The sequence below is a fragment of the Onychostruthus taczanowskii genome, unplaced genomic scaffold (assembly GCF_017590055.1).
Source record: "Onychostruthus taczanowskii isolate IOZ18803 unplaced genomic scaffold, ASM1759005v1 scaffold38, whole genome shotgun sequence".
Classification (NCBI taxonomy): domain Eukaryota; kingdom Metazoa; phylum Chordata; class Aves; order Passeriformes; family Passeridae; genus Onychostruthus; species Onychostruthus taczanowskii.
In genome coordinates, this window is record NW_024501237.1 from 8,155,889 (window position 1) to 8,177,659 (window position 21,771).

General features: G+C 41.2%; 1 protein-coding gene across 2 annotated transcripts in view; it reads left to right on the forward strand.

Moving 5' to 3' along the window:
• The window catches only part of MAML3 (mastermind like transcriptional coactivator 3), a 243,925-nt gene that overhangs the window by 149,132 nt on the left and 73,022 nt on the right, over positions 1–21,771 (forward strand). For both annotated transcript variants that reach the window (XM_041412155.1, XM_041412156.1), the window contains exon 2: positions 11,560–13,044. In XM_041412155.1, the coding sequence (XP_041268089.1) occupies positions 11,560–13,044 (1,485 nt within the window). The remainder of the gene's footprint in view (positions 1–11,559; positions 13,045–21,771) is intronic.

Consider the following 21,771-nt stretch of genomic DNA (forward strand, 5'->3'; position numbering starts at 1 on the left):
TGGGGAGGGTCCAGATGAAGGCATTTGACTGTGGATGTGTCTTTTTCTGCTAGTTACCAAGGTCAGTGAAAAGAAAAAGACACTTTCTGGAGCAGGATTTATCTCATCCCGTCTTGGCCTGGTATAGGGGGTAAGAATTGCATTAAGACTGGACTGACTTGACCTGGTTTTGCCTGCACCTTTCTTATGGTGCCTGCAAGGATTCCCAGACTCCATGTCTTGTTCATAGCTCCCTGTACACGCCCCTTGTTTTTCCTAATTAAGAAAAAAAGGAGGCATAAAAGCACATTGATTTGACAAGATATAAGGTATTTTGTATTCCCATTGGCTGGGGACAGGATTTGGGAGATTTGAGTCCATTTCTAACCCTGCCACTGACTTAATATACAGCTTTAGGCAGCGCCCTGCTCTGTTTTCTGAAGTGAAATTTAGAGGTTTTATGTATGTTTGCATCTGAATGATAACTTTTAAGTCATAAATTATGGGGGGAGGGGGGGTTTACACACAATTAAGTTTGCTTTTCTTTTTAGATTCATCTCACCTACGTTTTTCTCTGAGACCAAAATCCACATAATTCTGACAGTAGATCAAGGGTACTGTGTCTTCAGACTAACAAATTAAAAGCACTGAATATTAGGTGGCTTATCATTCCTACAACAGGAGAAAAAGGAGGGAAGGAGAAGTCCTTTAAAAAGAAAAATAAGATTAATGGAAGTCCATGGTATGAATTTACACTGGCTTATAATGCGTTTCTATGGCTTATCTAACAGTAAACGAGGATGTCTAGTGCTTCAGACCTTCAAGGGGTTTAGGAAAGAACTGTAGTGTTCTCTGTGTCTTTGTCTTTACCTACAACAAGTGCTTTATTGTCTTGTGCTCATTTAGCACTGTCGAGGGCGCAAACTTTCAGTGGTGAATGGGACTTGAAGTCTAAATTTAATTTTAATTGGCTGCTAATATATGCTTAGTATGCATAGATTGCTGAGATTAGAACCCATGTGAGCAGGCTGTGACTACATATGCATGTGTACACTTGTATGGAAAAACCACAGATTTTTTTTTTCTGACAGCAAAAGGAAAAAAATAAGAAAAAACCTGTGTTGTATACACTGGGAAAGCACACACATCTATAGCATTATGAGTTGCAATTCCTTCCCTTGGAGGGCTGTTTCCAAAATACACAAATAGATAAAAGGGCATCGTTGTAATGTGGTGCATGGCCACAACTAACTGGGAATGTAACCTGTTTGGCAGAACACTGCCCACCTTTCTCCTGGTAATCTTTTTGGTTTGTGTGGAGAGATCTCAAAGCTTTACACACCTGTAAGGGATTTGGGAATCTTCCTGCCATTGCTGCCATGAGTTCAGCACTGCACTGTATGTATATTCAGAGTAGGATGGGAGAGAGGATGAGGTTTATCCTGGGATGGAGACAGCTGCTGTAGATGAAATAAAGAAGGTCTGATCTGGTGTTGTCATTTATTGCACAAACCATTCTTTGTATTTTGGGTAGCTTAGTATACTCAAGGTGAACCATGTGTTAAATATTGTGCTGAATCAGGGCCTTCATTTGCTTAAAATCTTTTTCTTTACACTTCATCAGTAGGCTTAAATGGTACATTTGCAGTTCACACCACAAAGCAGGTCTAGTCTTTTGTGTCTGTGACTCTGGTAATTACTGGGAGCTGGGAGACCAGATGTGCTTTTCCCTTGGTTGTGCTGTGTGCCTTTGTGAGACCGGAGGTCAGCTTGACGTGAAGGTACTGAGGCCACAAAGAGCTAAAGTTTGTATGGTTTACTTGGCCATATTTAGGGCAAAGCTGCTGTTCAGTGCTGTCTGGCCTTTATCCCATGGCAAATAGCTCCCAAACTGTGCTCAGAATAATTCAGATAGTGTCTGGGACATCCTATACAGTCCTTTGATGCCTTGAGTCTTCACAGATTTTCAGTGATCCTGCTTGCCTTTTCTTTTTTTTTTTTTTTTTTTTTTTATTTTTTTTTTTTTTTTTTTTGGGGTTTTTTTTTTGTTTTTGTTCCCTGGCTATAACTTGTATTGAAATAAAAAAATGAATGCAAAGAGGAGTTGTTCTATCAGACATAGTGTCTATCTCTGAAGAAATTTGGATGCAGAATAAATTACCTTATCAATGCACCCCTCATTCCTAGTGCACTTAGTGGGATTCACCCTGAGTGTGTTCAAGGCTGGGCTGGATAAGGTTCTAAACAACCTGGTCTGGGGTGTTATCTCTGCTCGTGGCAGGTGTGTTGGAACAGGATACTCTTTAAGGTCCCTTCCAACCCAGACCTTTCTGTGCTTCTGTGACCCAAGGGCTTCAGCACCTCTCAGGACTGAGCCATGGGTTTTGTCCAGGAGTCTTTCAGAACTGCTGCTGCCTGTGTTCTTTTAAAGAGATATGCAAAGTCAAGATGAACAACCAGTTTCTGCATTGCTCTTCTTTCCTAGAGATGGATCAAGCTGATTGTGCTGATCAGGGAATTGTTTGGCTGAAGAAAAAAGCTGTCTCTGACATCTTTTCTATTTTGGGATTTTCAGTTATTTGATTTTATTTTTTTTTTTAATGGTCAGTAACTGAGCATAAATTTATTTCCATACTCATCTGTCCCATGTTGAATTTTTTTCCTTTCCCCAAAAGACATGTGTCATTACTATGCAAACAATTAAAATGTAGAAAAAAAATGATAATTAATTACCATGCAAAGCATTCATTTCCCTGTCCTTCCCCCATGCTTGGGTCTCCATTGAAATTCTTACTGTATCATTAATTGTTCAATCTCTACTTAGATAACCTGCACTCCTTTAAAGGTATTTGTCCTTGCAGAGAAATCTTCAGCTGACCTATGTCCTTGGCCAAGCTGCCTGTTCAGGGAGCAGATGGGAAAAAGGAAGCTAAATTTACCATTTTGTTTGCAGCACAGTATGACTGATTCACAAGATTTTTCTTTTAATGTGTTAGTTGTGGAAATCTGTTAATTTGATATTTAAATTATTTTCAAGTGGAAGCTTCATTTATGATGTTACCTCAAGAGGTTGACTAAAATGTGTGGGTTTGAACAGGTATACTGTATACACTATGTGGCTCTCATTTCCTTCCTTTTCCAGTTGTATGAAACACTTTGCTTCAGAAAGCATGAACTTGAGCTTAGTCATGTGGAAGAATCCCTGGAATTCAGCCCACACTGATTTGAGAAACTGGAAGGTTCTGCTTCCTGCACCTATGGAATAAGTAGCTATGTTGCCATGAGGTGATGTGTGTTGGGAGTTAACACCAGTGGTATGAATGGAAGACAGCTGTGCCATTTCTGATTTCAGTCTTCTGTCAGTTTGCTATCTGTCTTCTAGAGGTCATGCACTAGACAGGCTTTGGTAGTAAAAGAGATCCAGTAGAAACTCATAGTCCATGGAAATCTATGGTATCATCAGGGGATTGCTGTCATGCCTTCGCCGTCTCTTCGGGCTCTTTCTTCAGAGTTTCTCTGAGAATAGTCTGGAGTAATACATTATGTATGTAGATTGTGCCATGGCAGTATTTTGCAAGCAGCTGAAGATAATTTGCTTCCCTAAGCATAGGAAGGGCTTTTCCCTTACATCAATTAGACAAGGTTTTAGTCTGTCAATTCTGAAGTCAGGAAGAGAGCTCACGTGCTACTGGTGCCTTAATGACAAGGAAAGCAGAGGCTGTGTCAGAGCTGCTCCTCCTTTGCAGAGGACAGGAATGCTTTCATGTCCCACATACCCCTTTGCTAGGCAGGCAGGATGCCATCAGCATATTCAATAGCCCGCTACGACTTGTGCTCATCCAAGGATGAACTGGGACAAGATTTTTCCCAGGAAACCATTCCTAGTGTCATACACAGTTTAAAGAGCTACTGAACAGCTATGGTGCATGTGCAACAGCATTAGGTGTGTTGTTTTGCTGCTTCTTAGTTTAAAACACAAGAGGTTCCTGCATTTCTTTCCCATCCTGATTTGTAGTTCTTTGGGAGGCACAGCTTTAACAGTCTCCAGTGTCTGCTTTTCATCATTACCCCCTCTTCTGTCCAGATACAAAGCAGATTGGAAAGGGTGAAGATTTATCAGAACAACTCCCAGATAAGTCAATTGGAGGCTGCCTGACTAAATTGTCATAACACACCCTGAAAATACAGCTCATGCCATCTGCAAGGACAATTTCGGAGAGAGCAGATATCGGCTGCTGGGTGTGAGAGGCAGGGATAGGTACTGCCAGCTCAGCAGTTCAGCTTGTAGGATCTTAGCACCTTACTAAGACTTTTGCACAAATGGAGCAGTGCTGGCACTGCAATGAGATTACTGCTTTGCCAGTGTTTACCCCATTGGGCCAAAGCAAGGATTAAATGAGATAGATCTGAACAGGAGTAAACCATGTAGATCATACACTTGGGTAGGAAGGCTCTTTGACAGTGATAACAGCATTCCATCCATGAAATAGTTTGCACTCTAAAGTTCAGTTAAACTTTCTGTGCAATGTCTTTGCACTCAGCTTTTCTCAAGCTGCTTTAGCACACACCAGCATCCTTACCTGGTTGATTGAGGGCAGGTGGAGTCACAGCATTTACCTGGTTGGACTTCCCCAGTGCTGTTGCTATTTTGCTCTCATGCAGTGCCTTTTTTTGTTACCCTTCTTCCCTGTTCCTCTGCTTGATCTCCCAGTGTGATCCAGTTCCTGCTGGTGGCTGGGAGCCGGACAGGTGGCTGAGGCCCTGACAGCTGGCAGGCAGCTCTAGCAAGGGGCCTGTGCTGCCAGCTTTTCATCCAAGAGTCACCATGACTCTTTGCTCTCATTCTTCAGAGAGCAACCCTTCCTGTCTGATCAGCTAAAATGTGAGGAACTGGATTGCTTTCCTCTCTGCTAACTCTTGCAGGTTTACTCAGTGCCTTGGTCATCATTTTGCTATTACTGGAAGGTATTTTGTTCTTCTGTCAGTTTTTGTTTGACTGACAGCAAAAACAAGGGTGATGATAAGAGACCCCAGCAGTCCTTTGCAGGGTAAGGGGCAGAAGGTTGACCCCCTTCCCTTCCTGAGGCAGAGGTTACTCTATGAGCCTGCAGAGTTGAACAGACAAGGTTAGCGGGATGAGATTTTACCAACTTCAGACAGATTTCACAACGTGAATTTCCAATATATTTGAAACATTGCCCTGGCCAACAAAAGCTGGCCAGCCAGGCCTAGCATGGAGAAACACAGCATGTGCTTTAAATTAGCAATTGTGCTCCAAAATCAAGTTGCTACATCAGGCTTCATCCAGTGAGTTAGCAGACATCAGTGCCATGCTTTCAGCAGCATGAAGAAATTAAGATATTAGGGGAGTGGTTTGATGCATGAAATACTTTCATCTGTGGGAAGTGGTGATCTGTAACTCTTCATGTTGCTTGGCTTCTTGTCTGAGTTCAGCTCTAGCAGAGGTTTCTGAAAGGCTATCCTCTGCTCCCCACCACCTCTGCAGGACACTGCAAGTGTCATTGGGAAGCTACTATGGAGCTGGTGGACTTAAAACACTGATGACAAGATGTATCTCAGGCAGTGGCACTCCGGCAACATTGACTTTTGAATGGCAGCATCAGAGGCGATACAGCAAGAAGGTGCGTGCAAAAAATCCTTTCAAATGTTGAAGTTGAATTTCTGGCATGCAAATGGCAATGCTGGTTATTCCTTACTGATCTTAGATGCTGTCATATCAAATGCACTTACTTAGTGTCACTTCATAGCCACCCCTGGGACACTTCCTGAATTGTTGATAGGATTTAAGTGCAGCACAAGAAGTTAAGTAGGAAACTTTACTCAGTCTTTAGAGTGCAGGCTGGAGACTGCTGAATTGGGGTGGTGTTTGGCAGAGCTCATGGTAAGTGCTCCCTGTTGGAGGTAAGTATCAAGATCTTTCCATAGAAGCTCTAGAGTAGAAGAGAGAAGAAAGAGGGGGCAAACTCAGGAACAGACACACTGGTGGAAGGGAGAGTAGAAACCCTAGAGGAAGGCCCAAGGCTTTAATTCATTTCATGGAAAGGAACTGAAGGTCATGATGACTGGTAGGCCAGACTGATTCAACATGAAGAACTGAAAAGATCAATTTTTAACAGAAAGAGTCACAGAAGAGCATGTGGAGAAGATAATAACCCTTGTTTTTTGTAAACATGCATATCCTCTGATTATTCAGATGGACTTTGGGCTTTGGCTAGTTTCTCTGCTTTCCCACAGGGAGCAAAGACAACTCCAGAGCAGGGTTGGGGAGCCAAGTTTACAAAATCTCTCATAATTGTTGCCCTTGTCTTGTATTCAAGTGGCTGGAGCTGCTCTAGGAAGAGGAAAATCAGTAGCTACATGTAGCTGGTACACAAAAACATCTGCAAAAGTGACATCAGCCTCCTTTTCTGGGGGCTTACAGAGGAGAAGTGGGCCTGTGTTAGACCCTGTGAACAGCTTCTACTGGCACAGGGAGAATTTAGCTTCTCGGCTTCCCCACCTCCCTCTAGTTTTTGTGGGGTTTTTTTGGGTTTTTGTTTTTTTTTTGTTTTGTTCTTGTTTTTTTTTTTAAAGGCATTTATAAAGGATATTCTGCTGCCACGGCCTCAGTCACTCCCTGTGCATGACTGGAACAGCCACCCACCAAAGGCAGCTCCATGGTGGAGGATGGGCTGCTGAGTGGCTCAGCTGTTGCTATAACAACAGTACCTCTGTCTCGTTTCTTCTGAAAAATGAATTGCTGTTGGTGAGATGAAGCGGAGCAGCTTCTCCTCACAGATGAAAGCCCTGCCAACAGCCTCCACACACTCGTTTATCTGTTGGGTCTGTCATGGCATGTCCGAGCAGCTCTGCCGAGGATTTCAGGATGGGCTGGATTCAACCATTCGGGTTGGTGTGTGTATGTGTGCACACACCCTGTCCCCCTGTCTCTCCTCCGATTGAAAATCATTTAAAAAGTCAACCTGCCAAAATTTGACCTTTTCTCACTCTGCAACTGGAGTTTTTTCAAAGGCATATAAAGAATTGAGAGTCCTGCTTCACCCTCTTATGCTTTGGGGTAGAAAACTGCAGTGAAATGAAGATTCATCAGCCAAATATTTTGTGTGAATAAAGCTAAAAGCTTATGAAGCTGAAAGGGGGTTGTTTTATTTCAATATTTTCCTTGATTTTGATATTTTCCTTTTATTTTTATTCTATGTGTCAACAATCTTCTGTTCCTAGACATAAATGTCTCAGATCCTGCTAATATCTTCATAATGCATGCCCTAAAACATGCACAAACTGTGTACTTGTCCTAAGAAGGAGAGGGAGGGTACTTTAAAAGGTACTATTTTACTTCAGGGATTGTGTTTATAGAGGGAAGGGGAAGTGCTGGGATTTTCGTCTAAGATGCTCTAGAATCCTGATTGTGGTAAACGGTTTGCCAGTATATGCTTAGTGTAGGATATCCAAACCATTCAAGAGTTAATATGGTGATTGGGAATAAAATCAAGATATGAAAATGAAAGTTTTCATTACAATCATTTGATAAGAGTATTTCTGTGTTGTACCTCACAAAAAAAAAAAAAAAAAAAAGGCATTTATTGTTATGCCTCCCAACTCCCTCAAAATGCTGGAATCAAGGGACTTCCCCACCTGCAAAGGTTGTACCCAGCATGTTGCCTTCAAACAAACCTTTCATGTTAAGTCTCTGTCTACCTACAGTTTTTCAATGAGCAAACAAAGCAAATAAAAATATTAGTGCCTGTTAACCCCCAAATCCTAATGTTTCTGAAGGAGAACAATGTGGATAACAAACTTAGAATAGGTTTAATTTAATTTCTTTTTGCAATGAGGCACAACTTCTGTATTTTTCATATTTCATAGAAAATAGTTTTCATGTCAAGCTGCTTTTTGTTGTAATGCACAGTAAACATGATTATGAATATTTATATACTGGGCCTGCTTTTACTTTCACTAAAGTCACTGTCTATTTGTACAGGGGGACACCCAAGTTCCAGCACATGATGAAACTTTAGGAACTGATATTTTTAGGGCTGGTTATTTGCCACTAGATAGTTTTGATTCTTTTGGTAAGCATTCATATACAAATACGGTGATAGATTTAGGATAAAATGGTAAATGTTTTAAAACCTGAAAGTGTTAAACCGTGTAAAAGCATATCACTCTCACCAATATTTTTGTAAAGTATTCATTCAAACTTGCAAAGCATACGGAGTCAGTTCACTTGTCACTTTCACTAGTCCCTGCCTTGTCATTAAGACAAAATTGTGTCCCATCTGTTCCTTATAGGAACTTTACTTCATGATGAGAAGCCTGCCACCACATCCTGTTCTTACTTTAGCCCAGCATTTGGTGACTATAAACTTGGGGTAAATGGACATGACACATTTTGAACATTTCTTCAAATCCTGGTTTTGCCTGTGTATTCCCATTGAGCTTGGTCTTGAGTCACTTGCTGTTTGGGGAATGTTTTTCTGATATGGCAATAGCAACTTTGCAGTGTGATGGCCTAGGAATTGAAATGGGTGATTTCAGCTGTAAATTGTGTGAGTGGCCCATTATTATTAAATAATATTTAAAGATGCTATTTTAACCCATTATATCAGCTGACCACCTGCACTTGAGGCCAGCTTGTGATCTTTCTTTTCTTGCCCTGGAGCTGGGCTGTTGTACTTGTGAAACGGCGCCATTACCACATCTCTACCATCCTTTCCTGTCTCCAGGATCTGATCCAGGGTTTTATAAAGATCAGTGGAACCAACTAAGCTGTAGGAATCTGCAGCACAGCAGATACACAACTCAAGAAGCGTCAGGGAGCTGTAAGGCCACACACCAATGTTCAGCTTAACATGGGTTTTTAGAGGAGGGAGGCAGCAGAGGTGAGGCCCATATCATAAGTCCCCTTGTGGAATATGATTTTGATCCTTCACACTAATCCTGGACTTCCTTTCCACATGGCTGCTAAATGGCACAGATTGAGGCAATTACCACCTCTGGGCAAGCACCTCTTGCTAGCAGAGCTCTGCTGCCGCAGCACAGAGAGATGAGAAGGTGTGGACAGAAGGCAATACTTTTTTGCAGGGCTCTGTTCTCTGCACCCTGGTGGGTTCTTGCAGACTATTGTTGCTAAACTTGACTGTGCCAGTCTTTAATCCAGAGAGAGTGGCACAGTGTGCATTCCCACCTGCACCTGTGGAGCTCATGGGGACAAGAGCTGCTGCATTTGGGAAAGGAGTGGGAACAGAGTGACAGCGACTTGATAGGGAGGGCCAAAACATGCCCACAATCATCTTGACCCCCACGTTGCTGCAGGCTAGTTCCACATCACAGCCTACAACACAGGGAAAGGAATTTCTTGGTGCAAACCACTGGCCATGCCTGTTCCCTCATCTCCGGAAACTGGGGAGGGGGGAGACTCAGGGTATGGACACCTGCTTCAGAGCTGCATAGGCATAAGTTCACAGAATTTAGGAAGGGTTGGAAGGGACCTTAAAAATAATCTAACCCCCTTGCTATGGGCAGGGACACCTTCCACTAGATAAGGTTCCTCAGAGCCTCATCCAGCCTGGCCTTGAACTCTTTCAGGCATGGGACATCCACAGCTTCACTGGGCAACCTGTGCCAACACCTCACCATCCTTACAGGGAAGAATTTCCTAATAATATCTAACCAAACCACCCTCTGTCAGTTTGAATCCATTACCCGTTGTCCTATCACTTGTAGAATGTCCTTCTCCTGCTCTCTTGTAGGCCCTTTGGGTACTGGAAGGTGCTATAAAGGTCTGCCCAGAACTTTCTCATCTCCAAGATGAACATCCACAACTCTCCAAATTCAGGGTTTTATGACCAGACTGGAGAAGAAGACCAGCCATGTGGCAGAGGCTGTGGTTACAGAGCAGCTGGTTTGTGTGGCACCACAGAAGCCACAAGGTGGAGGAATTTCCACCTGCAGGAGGCTTGGAGGCACTGGTTTTGTGCAAGGTAGAACAGGCAGCAAAGTCTTGGCAACTTATGCCAACAGTGACCCACTGGGTACTCTTATTCACACTTTAATTATTTTCCCACATTAAAAAGCTGTTCTGCTCCAGTGAATATAAAGGAGTTGATGGTCTGCTTAGACTCATAGTGTTGCCTTTCTGCTTGGTTGTCTGCAGAAGAGCAGCCTCGCAGTAGCTTGGTGTCCTATGCATGCTCAGCTGTGGCTGCAGCAATGCCTGTGCTGGCCACATCCCTCTGCATTGTGTGCTGAAAGAGGCCAGGCTGGCCTGAGGGGCAGGAGAAGAGCACAGCCTTCCCATAACCACTCCCTCCAAAACCTGGGCAAGATACAGATTTGCTTGCCCATCTTACACATGGGATGAAAGGGGAACCAGCCCTCTGGGATGGGAGAAATAAATGGGATCTAGATTATGAGAAGAAAGAAGGTTCAAGACCTCTAGGTTAGGGAAGGGGTGGGAGTTGCATATCTGGGACTTTCCTATCAGTAAGAGTACTTTAAAAACTGATAAAATCTTTCAGTATTTTGTCTTTTATTGTTCTAGTATCAAGGATGCAATTGTGTCCTGAAGGCGTTTGCTAGAGCTGTGACCTCTTTGCTTCCTCCCCTCCCCACTATTGTTTTTTGCCTTAGCTGAAGAGAGATGCTTTTTTTAGCCTCATTCATAAGTAAAAGACTCCACTTGGGTGTGGGTGGGGAGGACTGCTGCTTGCTACAGCCCTTTGCTATGCTTCTATAACCTGACTTAAAACTGATGTTAATATACTATCTTTTTTTATAAAATTCTTATATTCCAATTTTTTTGCTTTTCTGTAGACTTGTCTTGCTATTATTTCTGTTAGCTATTTATGTTTTATGTTAGCTCTTAGCATATAGCTGATTTCCTTTTTTTCATTATTTGATTGAGTTGAAGTTATGCAAAGCACCTTCTGTTTTCTAGGGTGGATTTATTTTTTTTCTCCCTTAATAGTGATTCTCAATGTGTTAGGCAAGAACATTGGGCTAGTCAAATGAAACTATGTAATTTTTTTTTTGTCAACAACACATTTCAATATAAGTAGTCAATAAATTATATTGCAGTTATTTTTTAAAGAAGCTTCTAGAAACTTAAAAAAAATTCAGAGTGATTAGTAAATTTTAGTGATCCCTTTTTTCTCTTTTTTAAATTCCATTTTAATACTCCTCACTGTGTTAGGCACACTGTTTAAATCTTATCCCTGTATTAGGCACTAAAATGTCAAATTAGTCAACTTGCTCCCTAAATTTCTTGGAAGTTGGCACAGATTCACCTTGGAAAGCACAGACATATTTTACAGTCCTGCTTTCCTAGTCAAGGGAAGGTTTGGTTTGGGACAGGGGGAGGTGTTTGGTTGTTTGGAGGTTTTTAGACTGTGGTTTCAAATTGATCAAGGCATAAGAATGAAATCAGAGGAACTTCCTAATCAGTTTTAAAACTTATTGTCACTGGCTTGATGAGGAGTCTCTTGTCACAGTGCCCATGAGCACTTCTTTTGCATCTGCAAATGGTTAATTTTTTTCTTTCCTCTTGTTTTCTTTAAGCTTCAAGAGACAGTCAAAAGGAAGTTGGAAGGCGCACGTTCACCTCTCAATGGAGAACAGCAGAATGGAGTTTGTGATGGGAACTTTTCTCCAACCAGCAAGCGGACACGGAAGGATGTGCCAGGCATTGAGGCAATCAACATCTTGCCCATTAATTTGCCTTTACCTGCTGTTTCTCCTCTTCACCAGCTTGACATGAAAGCTCCTCTGCTCCTGCAGAACAGTGGAACTCACAAGAGTGGTCTAGAAGACTTGGGTGAAAATGGTGGGCTTTCTGAGGTAAAGCTCCCTGTTAATGGCTGCAGTGAGCTGGATGATAGTTTTAACATCCTGCACAACAAGGAACTAAAGCAAGAGCCTCTGGATGACTCCAACTGCATAGACACTTCTGAAACATCTCTTTCGAATCAGAACAAGCTCTTCTCAGACATTAACCTAAATGATCAGGAGTGGCAGGAGCTTATAGATGAGCTGGCGAACACCGTCCCAGAAGATGATATACAGGATTTGTTCAATGAAGACTTTGACGAGAAGAAGGAGCCCGAATTTCCCAGGCCTGCCACAGAGACTCAGGAGAGCGCGAGCGTAAAAAGTGATCCATCCCATTCTCCGTTTGCTCACGTCCCATTAGGGTCTCCCCAGGTTAGACCATCTTCTTCTGGTCCTCCATTTTCCAACATCTCCTCAGGCTCCAGCATTGCTTCTGCATCCAGCGCACCACTGGCCCCAGTCCCTGCTGGATCACCAGCAAACTGTGTTGTCCAGTCCCCTCAGACTCCCAGCCAGGCCCACACTCCTGGACAGACACAGGTGCACTCTGGGAATGGCTTTCTCATGAACCTGGCATCAGCTGTGGCAGGATCGGGGCCTGGGCCAGTGACCCTGCCTAGTGCTGACCTGTCCCCAGCTGAGCAGCTCAAGCAGATGGCAGCCCAGCAGCAGCAAAGAGCCAAGCTCATGCAGCAGAAGCAGCAACAGCATCCAAATCAGCCCTCAAGCTGGTCACCAGTGGGGCCTCCATCTAGTCCCTATGGAGGACCCTTCAGTGCAGACAAACCAAATAGTCCAATGATATATTCTCAAGCCTTTAACAACCAAAACCCTATAGTGCCTCCTATGGCAAACAATTCCCAGAAGACCACAATTAATAACTACCTCCCTCAAAATCACATGAACATGATCAGTCAGCAGCCAAATAATTTGGTCACAAACTCCTTGGGAAAACAGCCCAATATGCTTTCCTATGGCAACACCAAACCTCTGACGCATTTCAGTACTGAGCTGAGCCAGTTGATGACCCCAGCAATGGCAAATCCCGGAAAGAACACCATGATGCCATACATCCAGCAGCAGCAGTCCCAGCAGACGCAGATGCAAGCTCAGGTGGCACACCTGAGCGAGGAGCAGAAACGCATGCTCATCATGAAGCAGAAAGGAATGATAAATCAGCCCATGGGATATGCAACACTCCCTGCCCTTGGTCAGGTAAGTGTGAGTGCACAACACGTGCGCAACAAGAGGCCAATACAAAGGCTTTGTGAAATAGGCCTCTTGTATTGGCCAATACAGAGGCCGACACCTCTTTGTCCAGTCGCCTCCATTCACCTTCTCTTTCTCCTGGAAAGTATGGAATGTCATTGCAGATGCTTCTTGGATTTTTCACATGGTATTGGAGCCTGATTATTTTAAGAAACTACTAAAATTATGTTGCATTATACTTCAGAGCTGTTGTTAATTCACTGGTTTTTTCCCTGTGCCTCTTCTGATGAGTGCTTGGGGCTACTCTGGGAAATTTTGGGTCAGAAGTCACTCTTCCTTGGAGAGTTTATTTCCTTTTTTTCATAATGCAAGACTTGGTGGTTGTGGATCTCAAACCACTGCATGGCTTAGTTTACCACAGTGTAGTTAGCGTTATAACAAAAAGATGGAGCAGTTGGTCCCTTCTTCTTGGGGTAGAGATCAAGCCACCTTTAAACAGCATTTTTGGCATTTTGGCTCAGGGATCAAAGGAAGAACATTTTGGGTTCTGAGTGCCTTTGGTTTTAACCGGAAAAAATAAGAACAACAGAATGCTTTTAGTGGTGCTTGGACTATGATGATGAGATGAGATGGTTTATTCTGGGACTTTCAAGCAGTCTTTAGCAACCCCAAGTGTTTGTCTTTCAGAAAGAGGCTAAAGCCATGTTGGCCTCAGAGCCTTTGCATCAATGTCTCACATGTATTCCATGCTAAACTCTGGTGCAGCAGTGGTCAGGCTTGGAGAATACTTTGTAATTAGTTAATAACCAGTTGGAATAGTGGTTACATCAATGCCCTATCACCTCTGGGGTCAGCAAGGTATTCTTAGTTATGCAGCCCCTGTAAAGATCTGCCCACTCGTGTCATGGAAAGGTTCAAGAACAAATTTTCTAAATGTTGTATTGAGAGTTTAAAAATGGATTAAAGTTAATAATCAATTCTCAAAGTAAGTGATGCCTTCACAGACGTTATGTGCCACCAAAACATGTCAAGAAGTCTGATATACACTAATAGTGTTTAATACACTAATAGAATTGTTGGTTGATCATTTTAGCATAACAGCTTTTCACCAAATTAGCTGTTTCCACACCACCTACAAGGAATACTTCATTCTGAGCATGGTTTAACTGTGACTCACACTGTAATGCATGTAGAAATACAGCAAATTTTGTCATTCCTTCAGCTTATGGAGTTTGGGGATCAACCAATAAGGAGAAGTAGGAGCTTTACCAGGTCAGAGCACATGACATATTATTTAAAATTAATTGCAAAACAAAAAGAAATGTTCATCTTCTTCCTGGTTTTGGTTCAGGATGTATGGTGACCGCTCAAAGGTTTGTATTTTTATATTAATTCTGCTTGCTTATTTCATTAAACATAGATGATCTAAATCCTCTTCTTTTGGGGAAGGCTTATCTAGAGAAATATTGCAATAATAACTTAGAACTCAGACTATAATTGTAGCTGCAGATTGGTCATTTTGTAAATAAGAGGCAGAGGATTCTTGGTCATGCTGCCTAGTGCTTTATGTTTCTTTCTTTTGCTTTTGTTAAATCTGCTGAACTCAAAGACCCATCAAACAGCTGAGAGCATGAACTGCCTGTGTGAAAGAGTTAATGCCATCTCCTCTGTTTCATAAGTCAAGAAATTCATATTAATATCTCGGCAATTCCACAATATGAATGGGTAGCCAAGGTTTCATAGTTTCATATATCTAATCTTATTCAGTTCCTTTTTTTTTTTTTTTAATGTAGGAAAAACTAGATATTTGGATGGAATTATATGTTGTTCCATAAACAAGTCCAGATATTAAGTAATTTCTGTGACATACAAAGAAGAAACTTAAGGCAGAGCCATACTTTGTTATATAGTATGTGCAATTCACCTTTATTGATCCATCCAGGATGAGGGACTTCTTGCTTTTGTGTAGACATCAAAAGGTCCCTTTACTACTTGTGGAATCCACTTGCCTACACAGAAGGGATTTATTTTGGTGAGAAAGGTTGAAGTAATAAGTTTCTAACTGTAATATATTTCTTCCTTCTTTGTCTCCTGCTTCCCTGAAAAGCATTTTCCTGTGGAAAATTAGAAAGCTTGTTATTGCAAGATGTGCTTGATGGAATGTACTGTTTTTGCAAAAGTGGTAAAAATGTTAATATTGTTAAGTTAAACACAGACTAATGCAGGTTATCTGATTCTACAACTTACTACATGCTGATAGTCACAGATGAAAAATAAGAATATTGCACTCTTCAGTTTGAAATACATTTCTGAATGTAAAGTGAATGTATCTTTCTGTCACTTTATAGTTTCTACTTTTGTTGTAGTTTTGGGGTTTGATAGAGATTTGTAAAAGTGTAGGTTTGTGTTAAATAATCACAATGATTTAACAAATTTTATTTAAGGAGAAAGAGGACCTACCCATTGCACCTCATAGTTAGCAGTGACCATATACTTCTGTCAAATTACTCTTACAAGGGCATATTCGAGAACAAAAAGCTGATTAGAGATTCATTTGACATGTACATAAGTGCCTTGGCTTATTTTCTGTGTACTGCTGTAAAATGCCTATGTGGCTTAGTTCTGTGCATGTGTATGGGTACTAATTAAAACCCATTTCTGTCTGAGGTTCTTCTGTTGTAATAAGTAGCATTCTTATATGAACTCATTGCTTCTGTTGTTGAGTGTATTTTAGTGAGATACACCACTATTTTCAGTCCAGCTGCGGCTTTGCAGATGCTCTGTGGAAGTCAGCTGTCCATGACTGTCTGATTAATGTGTCAGTGCTCTGGGCTTGGGTCAGCATCACTGCCTGCTCTTGTAAAGAGAAGAAGCCTTTCTGCTCAATATGTGTGTGAGTGGTTGGACAGGCAGAGTGCTAAATCAGCAGCCTAGCTAGCAGAGTGAGTATCCAACTTCTCTAAAGTAGGGCTTCTCTAAAGTAGGGCTTCTCTAAGGGATCTCTGCATTGTATTGAGACTCTTCTTGTCAGATGTGTTAGTCCTTTGCTTTTCTGTGGAGATTCAGGACTGATACTGGCACTGCAGCCCTCAACAAACTCTTGCTGAACGACCCATGTGCCCTGAACCATTAAGTCCTATATCTTATTTTATACCTTGTTTCTCTTCACAGGAGCACTGGTTGGGATGTTTTTACACAAAGCCGATACTGGTTTGGATTTTTGAGTCAGGGATTTTTTCAGAGGTGGCCTGAAGGTAATTTTGATGGGATTTTTTTCTTGAACTGTTAAAACCATAGGCAGATCCTGACCCATCTATATCCAGCAAAACTCATGGTGGATCCTGATTCGTCTACCTAATCAAGACTCTTTCCTACTAATATTACCTCATACCTGACTGTTCTCCACTTGGTCGGACGCACACTTAGAATTCCCTGCTCTCTGCCTTGCTCCATGTATCCTGATCTGCCCTAAATCCAGTTGTTAGTTTGTGAGTATGTGGCAGGTGTTGTCCTTTTTTGCTCTTGTTTTTTCTGGGTGGTTCTTCTATTCTTACTCAGGTGGGGCTCATAGGCTAATCCAGCAAGTAGATTTTCACAGGGCTGGCAATTTGCTTGATATTTGAGGGGTAGAGATTCTCTTCTCTTCTGGTTCTCATGTCATAATAAAAGAAATCAGTTCCCCACCAAGATGCAACAGTGGCTTTGTTTAGACTTTTTCTATTATTTTAGAAATAAAAGGAAGAAAATCTTAACCCACCTCCTTCTCAAAAATTATGCTGTTTTTTAAGCTAAAATGTTCCATTAAGTTTTTGAGATGTATGCAAGGTTTTATGGGAGGCAATTTTTCTCTTGTTCCTCAAATCAAAAAGTAATTTCAAACTGAGGAAAAGTAAAAACGTTTTCTTTGGGAAATTTAGGAATAATTAATTGTGCTTTTTCTTAGTTCCAGCTGTTCTATATGAATACATAATGGAAGAAAAAAAAGCAGCCCTAAGGAATAACTGTTGAATGGCTGAAGCAAAATTTGATGTTTGGAGCCAAGTGTGAGAGGGAAAGTAATGAGAGGTCAAAACAAAACAGAATTCTCCGTGGGCGTAAGAAAAGTAAAACTAGACTGCAGCTATTTGCCTGCATGGGACTGTGAGAATGCTGCAACTATTTCCTAATTAGACTACTAGTTATTTTGTTTAAAATTGTAGAGATGTGAATGAAGGAGAGAAATTACACAATCCTGCAGGCATATCTTCATATTTAGTTATCTGTCCTTTGTTTTAATCTTATACATTCAAGATCCATCATCTGCTCAGTCTGGTTTTGCATGATAAAGGGGGACCTGGGTCCTGAGAACACTTCGAAAACATAATCATCATTGTAATTTAGAAGTGAAAGGGTGTGTTTCTCTCTGAAATGGTAAAAGAGATTTTACACTTTTTTAAAGGTTATCTTTGAGATAGTAAGACAAAGCGATTGTTGATGTTCTGGAATTTGGCCTTTTCTAAAAGCCTACCTGTAAGTAAAGAAGAAAGATTTGTATTCACTGCATGAAAGTGTGACAGAGAAACAACTGTTGTACCAGATTTTAGGGGAGACAGGCTGGAATGGAAATGAAGGATATAGTGAGGATCACTATCTTGCTGAGCAGCCTGTAGAGCTATAGTGAATGCCTGTCTGTGCTATTTTGACTTGTAGACACTGCTTTCCACAAAGCTTTGACTTGGAGTTTAGATGCTGTGCCTGCCTTTTACAAAAGTCCAAATGTGCTCCCTGGAAATCAGTCTCCGGTAGACTTTTAAGGACAGATGGGCTAACAAAACATGCTCAGATGGATTCTGGCCATCTTACCAGGCAATTTGTGAACAGAGCATAGCCTTCTTACCATGCCTGCTGACATATGCCCATTGTGTTGTAAAGAAGGCCATGTTAGCATGAATCACTAGAAACAAACATTGGATAGCATTTGGCTAAGATATCCATGGCATAACCCTAAAACCCATTTTTATTGATGTTTCCTCATTTTGTGACCTGTGGGTGTGTACTTATTAATGTAATACAAACTTTGTTAATTTCATTTAGCAATGTTTTTTCTTCAATATCAAGTTTTCTCCACAGCCTAGACCTTGCAAAATCAAAGTATAAGAGCATTGCTCCCATACTCCAACTAAACCACTCATCCTGTTTTAAGGAAATGGGAACAGACTGTCCAGGGAAGTGGTTGATTCATCACCCCTGGAGGTATTTAAAAAACATGCACATGTGTGGCCCTAAGGGCAGTGGTTTAGTGGTGGACTTGGCAGAGTTGAGTTAAAAGCTGAACTCAGTGATCTTAGAGGTTTCTTCCAGCCTAAATAACCCTATGATTCTATTAATTTCTTTGGTGAAACCTACTGTCCTGAAACCATGCTGACCAGTATTCACTGTTAAATCCTCCAAGTTACTACTGGCAGAGAGCTGGAACCAGTGGTTCCGTTGCTTTGCTAGAGAGTGTGTCAGAAAAACTGGTCTTTTCCACTTTATAAAACACAGTTGTAATGGTAACTGTTTGATTCATAGAAATGTCTCCATTTGTTTAAGATTTATAAAAATACATTGTTGTGTGATTTTCTTCTTGTCAAATTTCTTGAAGACTTATAGTGGTATTATTCACATCTGTAAAGAAAATGTCCTACGTTATTTTTAGAAGCAGATATTTTGTATTACTGGCTGCACAAATTGTATATTAAATGTCCTCTATTTTACTTCTTTTCTTTACACCTTTCCTTCGTACATAATCCAGATTGCTACATAAAGAGCAGTTTGTCCTGCTATTTAGCAAGGTCCAATAGTTTAATGATTAAATGTGTGCCAATCAACTCTCCTTCAGTTTTACTCATTACAACTGCAGTTGTGAAGCACTGTGGTTTTGAAATGTCTGTAGCCAGTAGCAGCATATTTTTACATAGAGTGCTACCCTTTCCTAGTGGGTTTTTTGTGCCGTTTTCTTCCTGAAAGTGCAAGTTAGCATCATCAGTTTTAGCTTCCAATCTCATGACCCGTTCTACCTGCTTCCAGCAATACCAGCCATAGCCAACTTCTTATTGTCCACAGGCCTTTGTAACTTTCTGTGTTTATTGCAAACCAATCAACTGTCCTGTTTTCATGTAGATAGTGAGTTCAGGTCATAAGTTAGATTTTGTTATTTGCCATTTCTATTTTAAGAGAAGACTTATTGCAAAGACAAAGAGTAAGGTTTCTGTCCTTGAGAGCACTTTGTCTATTTAGCCTTTAGTACCTCAATACTGGTTGCCAGAACTCGCAGAGCACTTGTGTGAGCATTTTGGTTTGACTGGCTCTGGTTTCTCTTTCTCCAGCCTGGGATCTTGCAATACTCAGCCATGATGCAGATTGAATAGCTTGCTGTTAGACAATGTTTGAGTTTTAGATTTGTGCTTGTGTAAATTTTGTAAGTCCATATGTGTCCTTAGCTTTACCTTTTCCTGGAGTATAGATACTTAGATTTCTTCTTGCCCCTGTATTTATTAATTTCCCTTCTACAATTCCTAGGTTTGCCAATTTGCTTCTCAACATCTCAAAAACATTAATCAGACCATAATTTTACAGGAATGTATATCCCTGTGTTTAAATTCATAAATATATAAGTCTCAATGCCTAAAACAAAAGTCAACTCATGACTCACAACACTGCTGGTTGGAAATACTCAGAAATTCTAAAATTGCTTTAAAATCATGAACTCATAAAATTAATACATACTGGGGATAAGGTAGTAGTTATCTTCCTGTTTTCTGAACTCCTAGGATTCTTGACTTCCAGCTATTCTGTATCCATCTGGAACAGCAGTTTGCTTTTTAGAGTAAAGCTTTGATTCTTCCTTCCACTTTTGGCTTAAGAATATTAAAGTGAAGGGAAAACATGTGAAATTATGAATCTTATAATGATAAGATAATGTAATACTGGGGATTTTCCTTACCACCATTCCAATCCAACCTGTTCTTTTATCCAATTGTACCCTCAAGGTTCTGGTGCAACTCCAGACCTCTTTTTTGGAAGCTCCCCTTTGGCTGTGTTTGTATTTCTATGGTGTCACACAGTCCTTTTAGAAAATACACATCACAGAATGAAATTACATTGTTTCCAAGTTACAGTCCATACTGAATACACAGGTGAAGTAATTGCTCAACCCTGCACCAAATTGCCACAAATTGCCACAAGCAAGAAGGCTGTGAATGCAGTGGATTTACTGGGCCTTGTAGTTTGCAGCAGTGATAAAATCAGCAGCAGGTCCTGGCCAGATTTAACAGAACAGGTCCAATGCCAGGGAGATCTCTCTACTTCATCTCTTTTTCAGAGGAACAGGGAAGATCTCTCTTCTCTGCCTAATCTTCCAGGCCTCATGCTATTCAATGAGAATGGTAGTCAGCTTTCCCTTGCTGGTAATGAGAGCCAGGCAACTCATTGTCTTGCAACTCATTTTGGAAGAGAATAGGCTTTGCTGGAAAGGCCGAAGGAAGGCTTTGCAGTTGTCCACCCATTTTCTCTGGCACTGTTTTGGATCTGAACACACTCAGACCTATCTTATTTCCACTGAATAACCATTTAAAGGGGGGTGGGTGGGGGTGTCCTTATAATTTCTAAACATCTGAATGTAAATGCATAAATCAATGAATGATTAGCCTTCATCAGGTATATAAAAATGGACTTTAGATTATTGAGATCTGGGGCCCTTACTGCTCTATGTACTGATTATAAGAGATGAAACAAACTGTCTCCTTTCAGGCTGCATTTCCACCCTCAGCAGCATTTCTAAGCCTCAGTGTCATTTCATGTATCTCTGATGACATTAGATTTAAAATTGCCTTTTGACTATTCTGTTCTGCAGGAAACAAATTGTTAGCAAATCCCTTTGCTAGGAAAGCCTTTTCTGGGTAGTCTGGGAGTTTATTTTTCAATTTAAGCATTGTGTCATTGTCTTTCCCATCCTTTGTAAAGTGAACAAGAGACTGGATTAAAAATTAACTCTTTCCATCTTTTTCCATCTCCCTCCATAGTAGGGGCATATACAAGCTGAGATTTAATTCCAAGCGAGCTTGAAATTTAGTTTTTTTCAGTAGTATTTCAAGAAGACTTTAATTGTACATATAGAAATATACTTGCAACAGGAGTTGTTCTTGCATAAGCAGTATCCTCTCCTGTTCACTCTTTACTGCATGGAGGATGGAATGCCTTTGCTGCTCAAATCAGTTAAGTAGGTTTCATGCAGTTTCTGCTCCACAGTGATCACCTAGCCTGCTCTGCCAGGGACCTCCTTTTCTTTCCCTGTGCTCTCTCTCTGCTCTGATTTCTCTCTGTTAAGGAGCTTGTAGCAAAGAAAACTTATAAAATAATCAATTGATAAGGATAAATGTTATAGGGTATCCTCTAATTAAAAATACTACTTTGAACTAGATTGTTCATTGTTCCCCATGCTGTACACATCCTCCTATGCTGTCTCCTGTATCACCTCCTCTTTCCTGTTTGCAGGCCACCTGGCAATGGCATTGGCTTTTGTGGAAGGCAGGCCAGAAGGGCTAGTGCACATAAAGAGCCAGCCTAGGGAACAGGGCAAACTGCAGGGTTCCTCTCCCCATGTACCCATCACCGGTTACCAGTGTAATGGGGAAAAGGGGTCCTTTGGGAATGGGGGAATACATGGCAATCCTTTCCCAACTGCTCCTTCAGGCAGTCCTGTGCACCTGATAC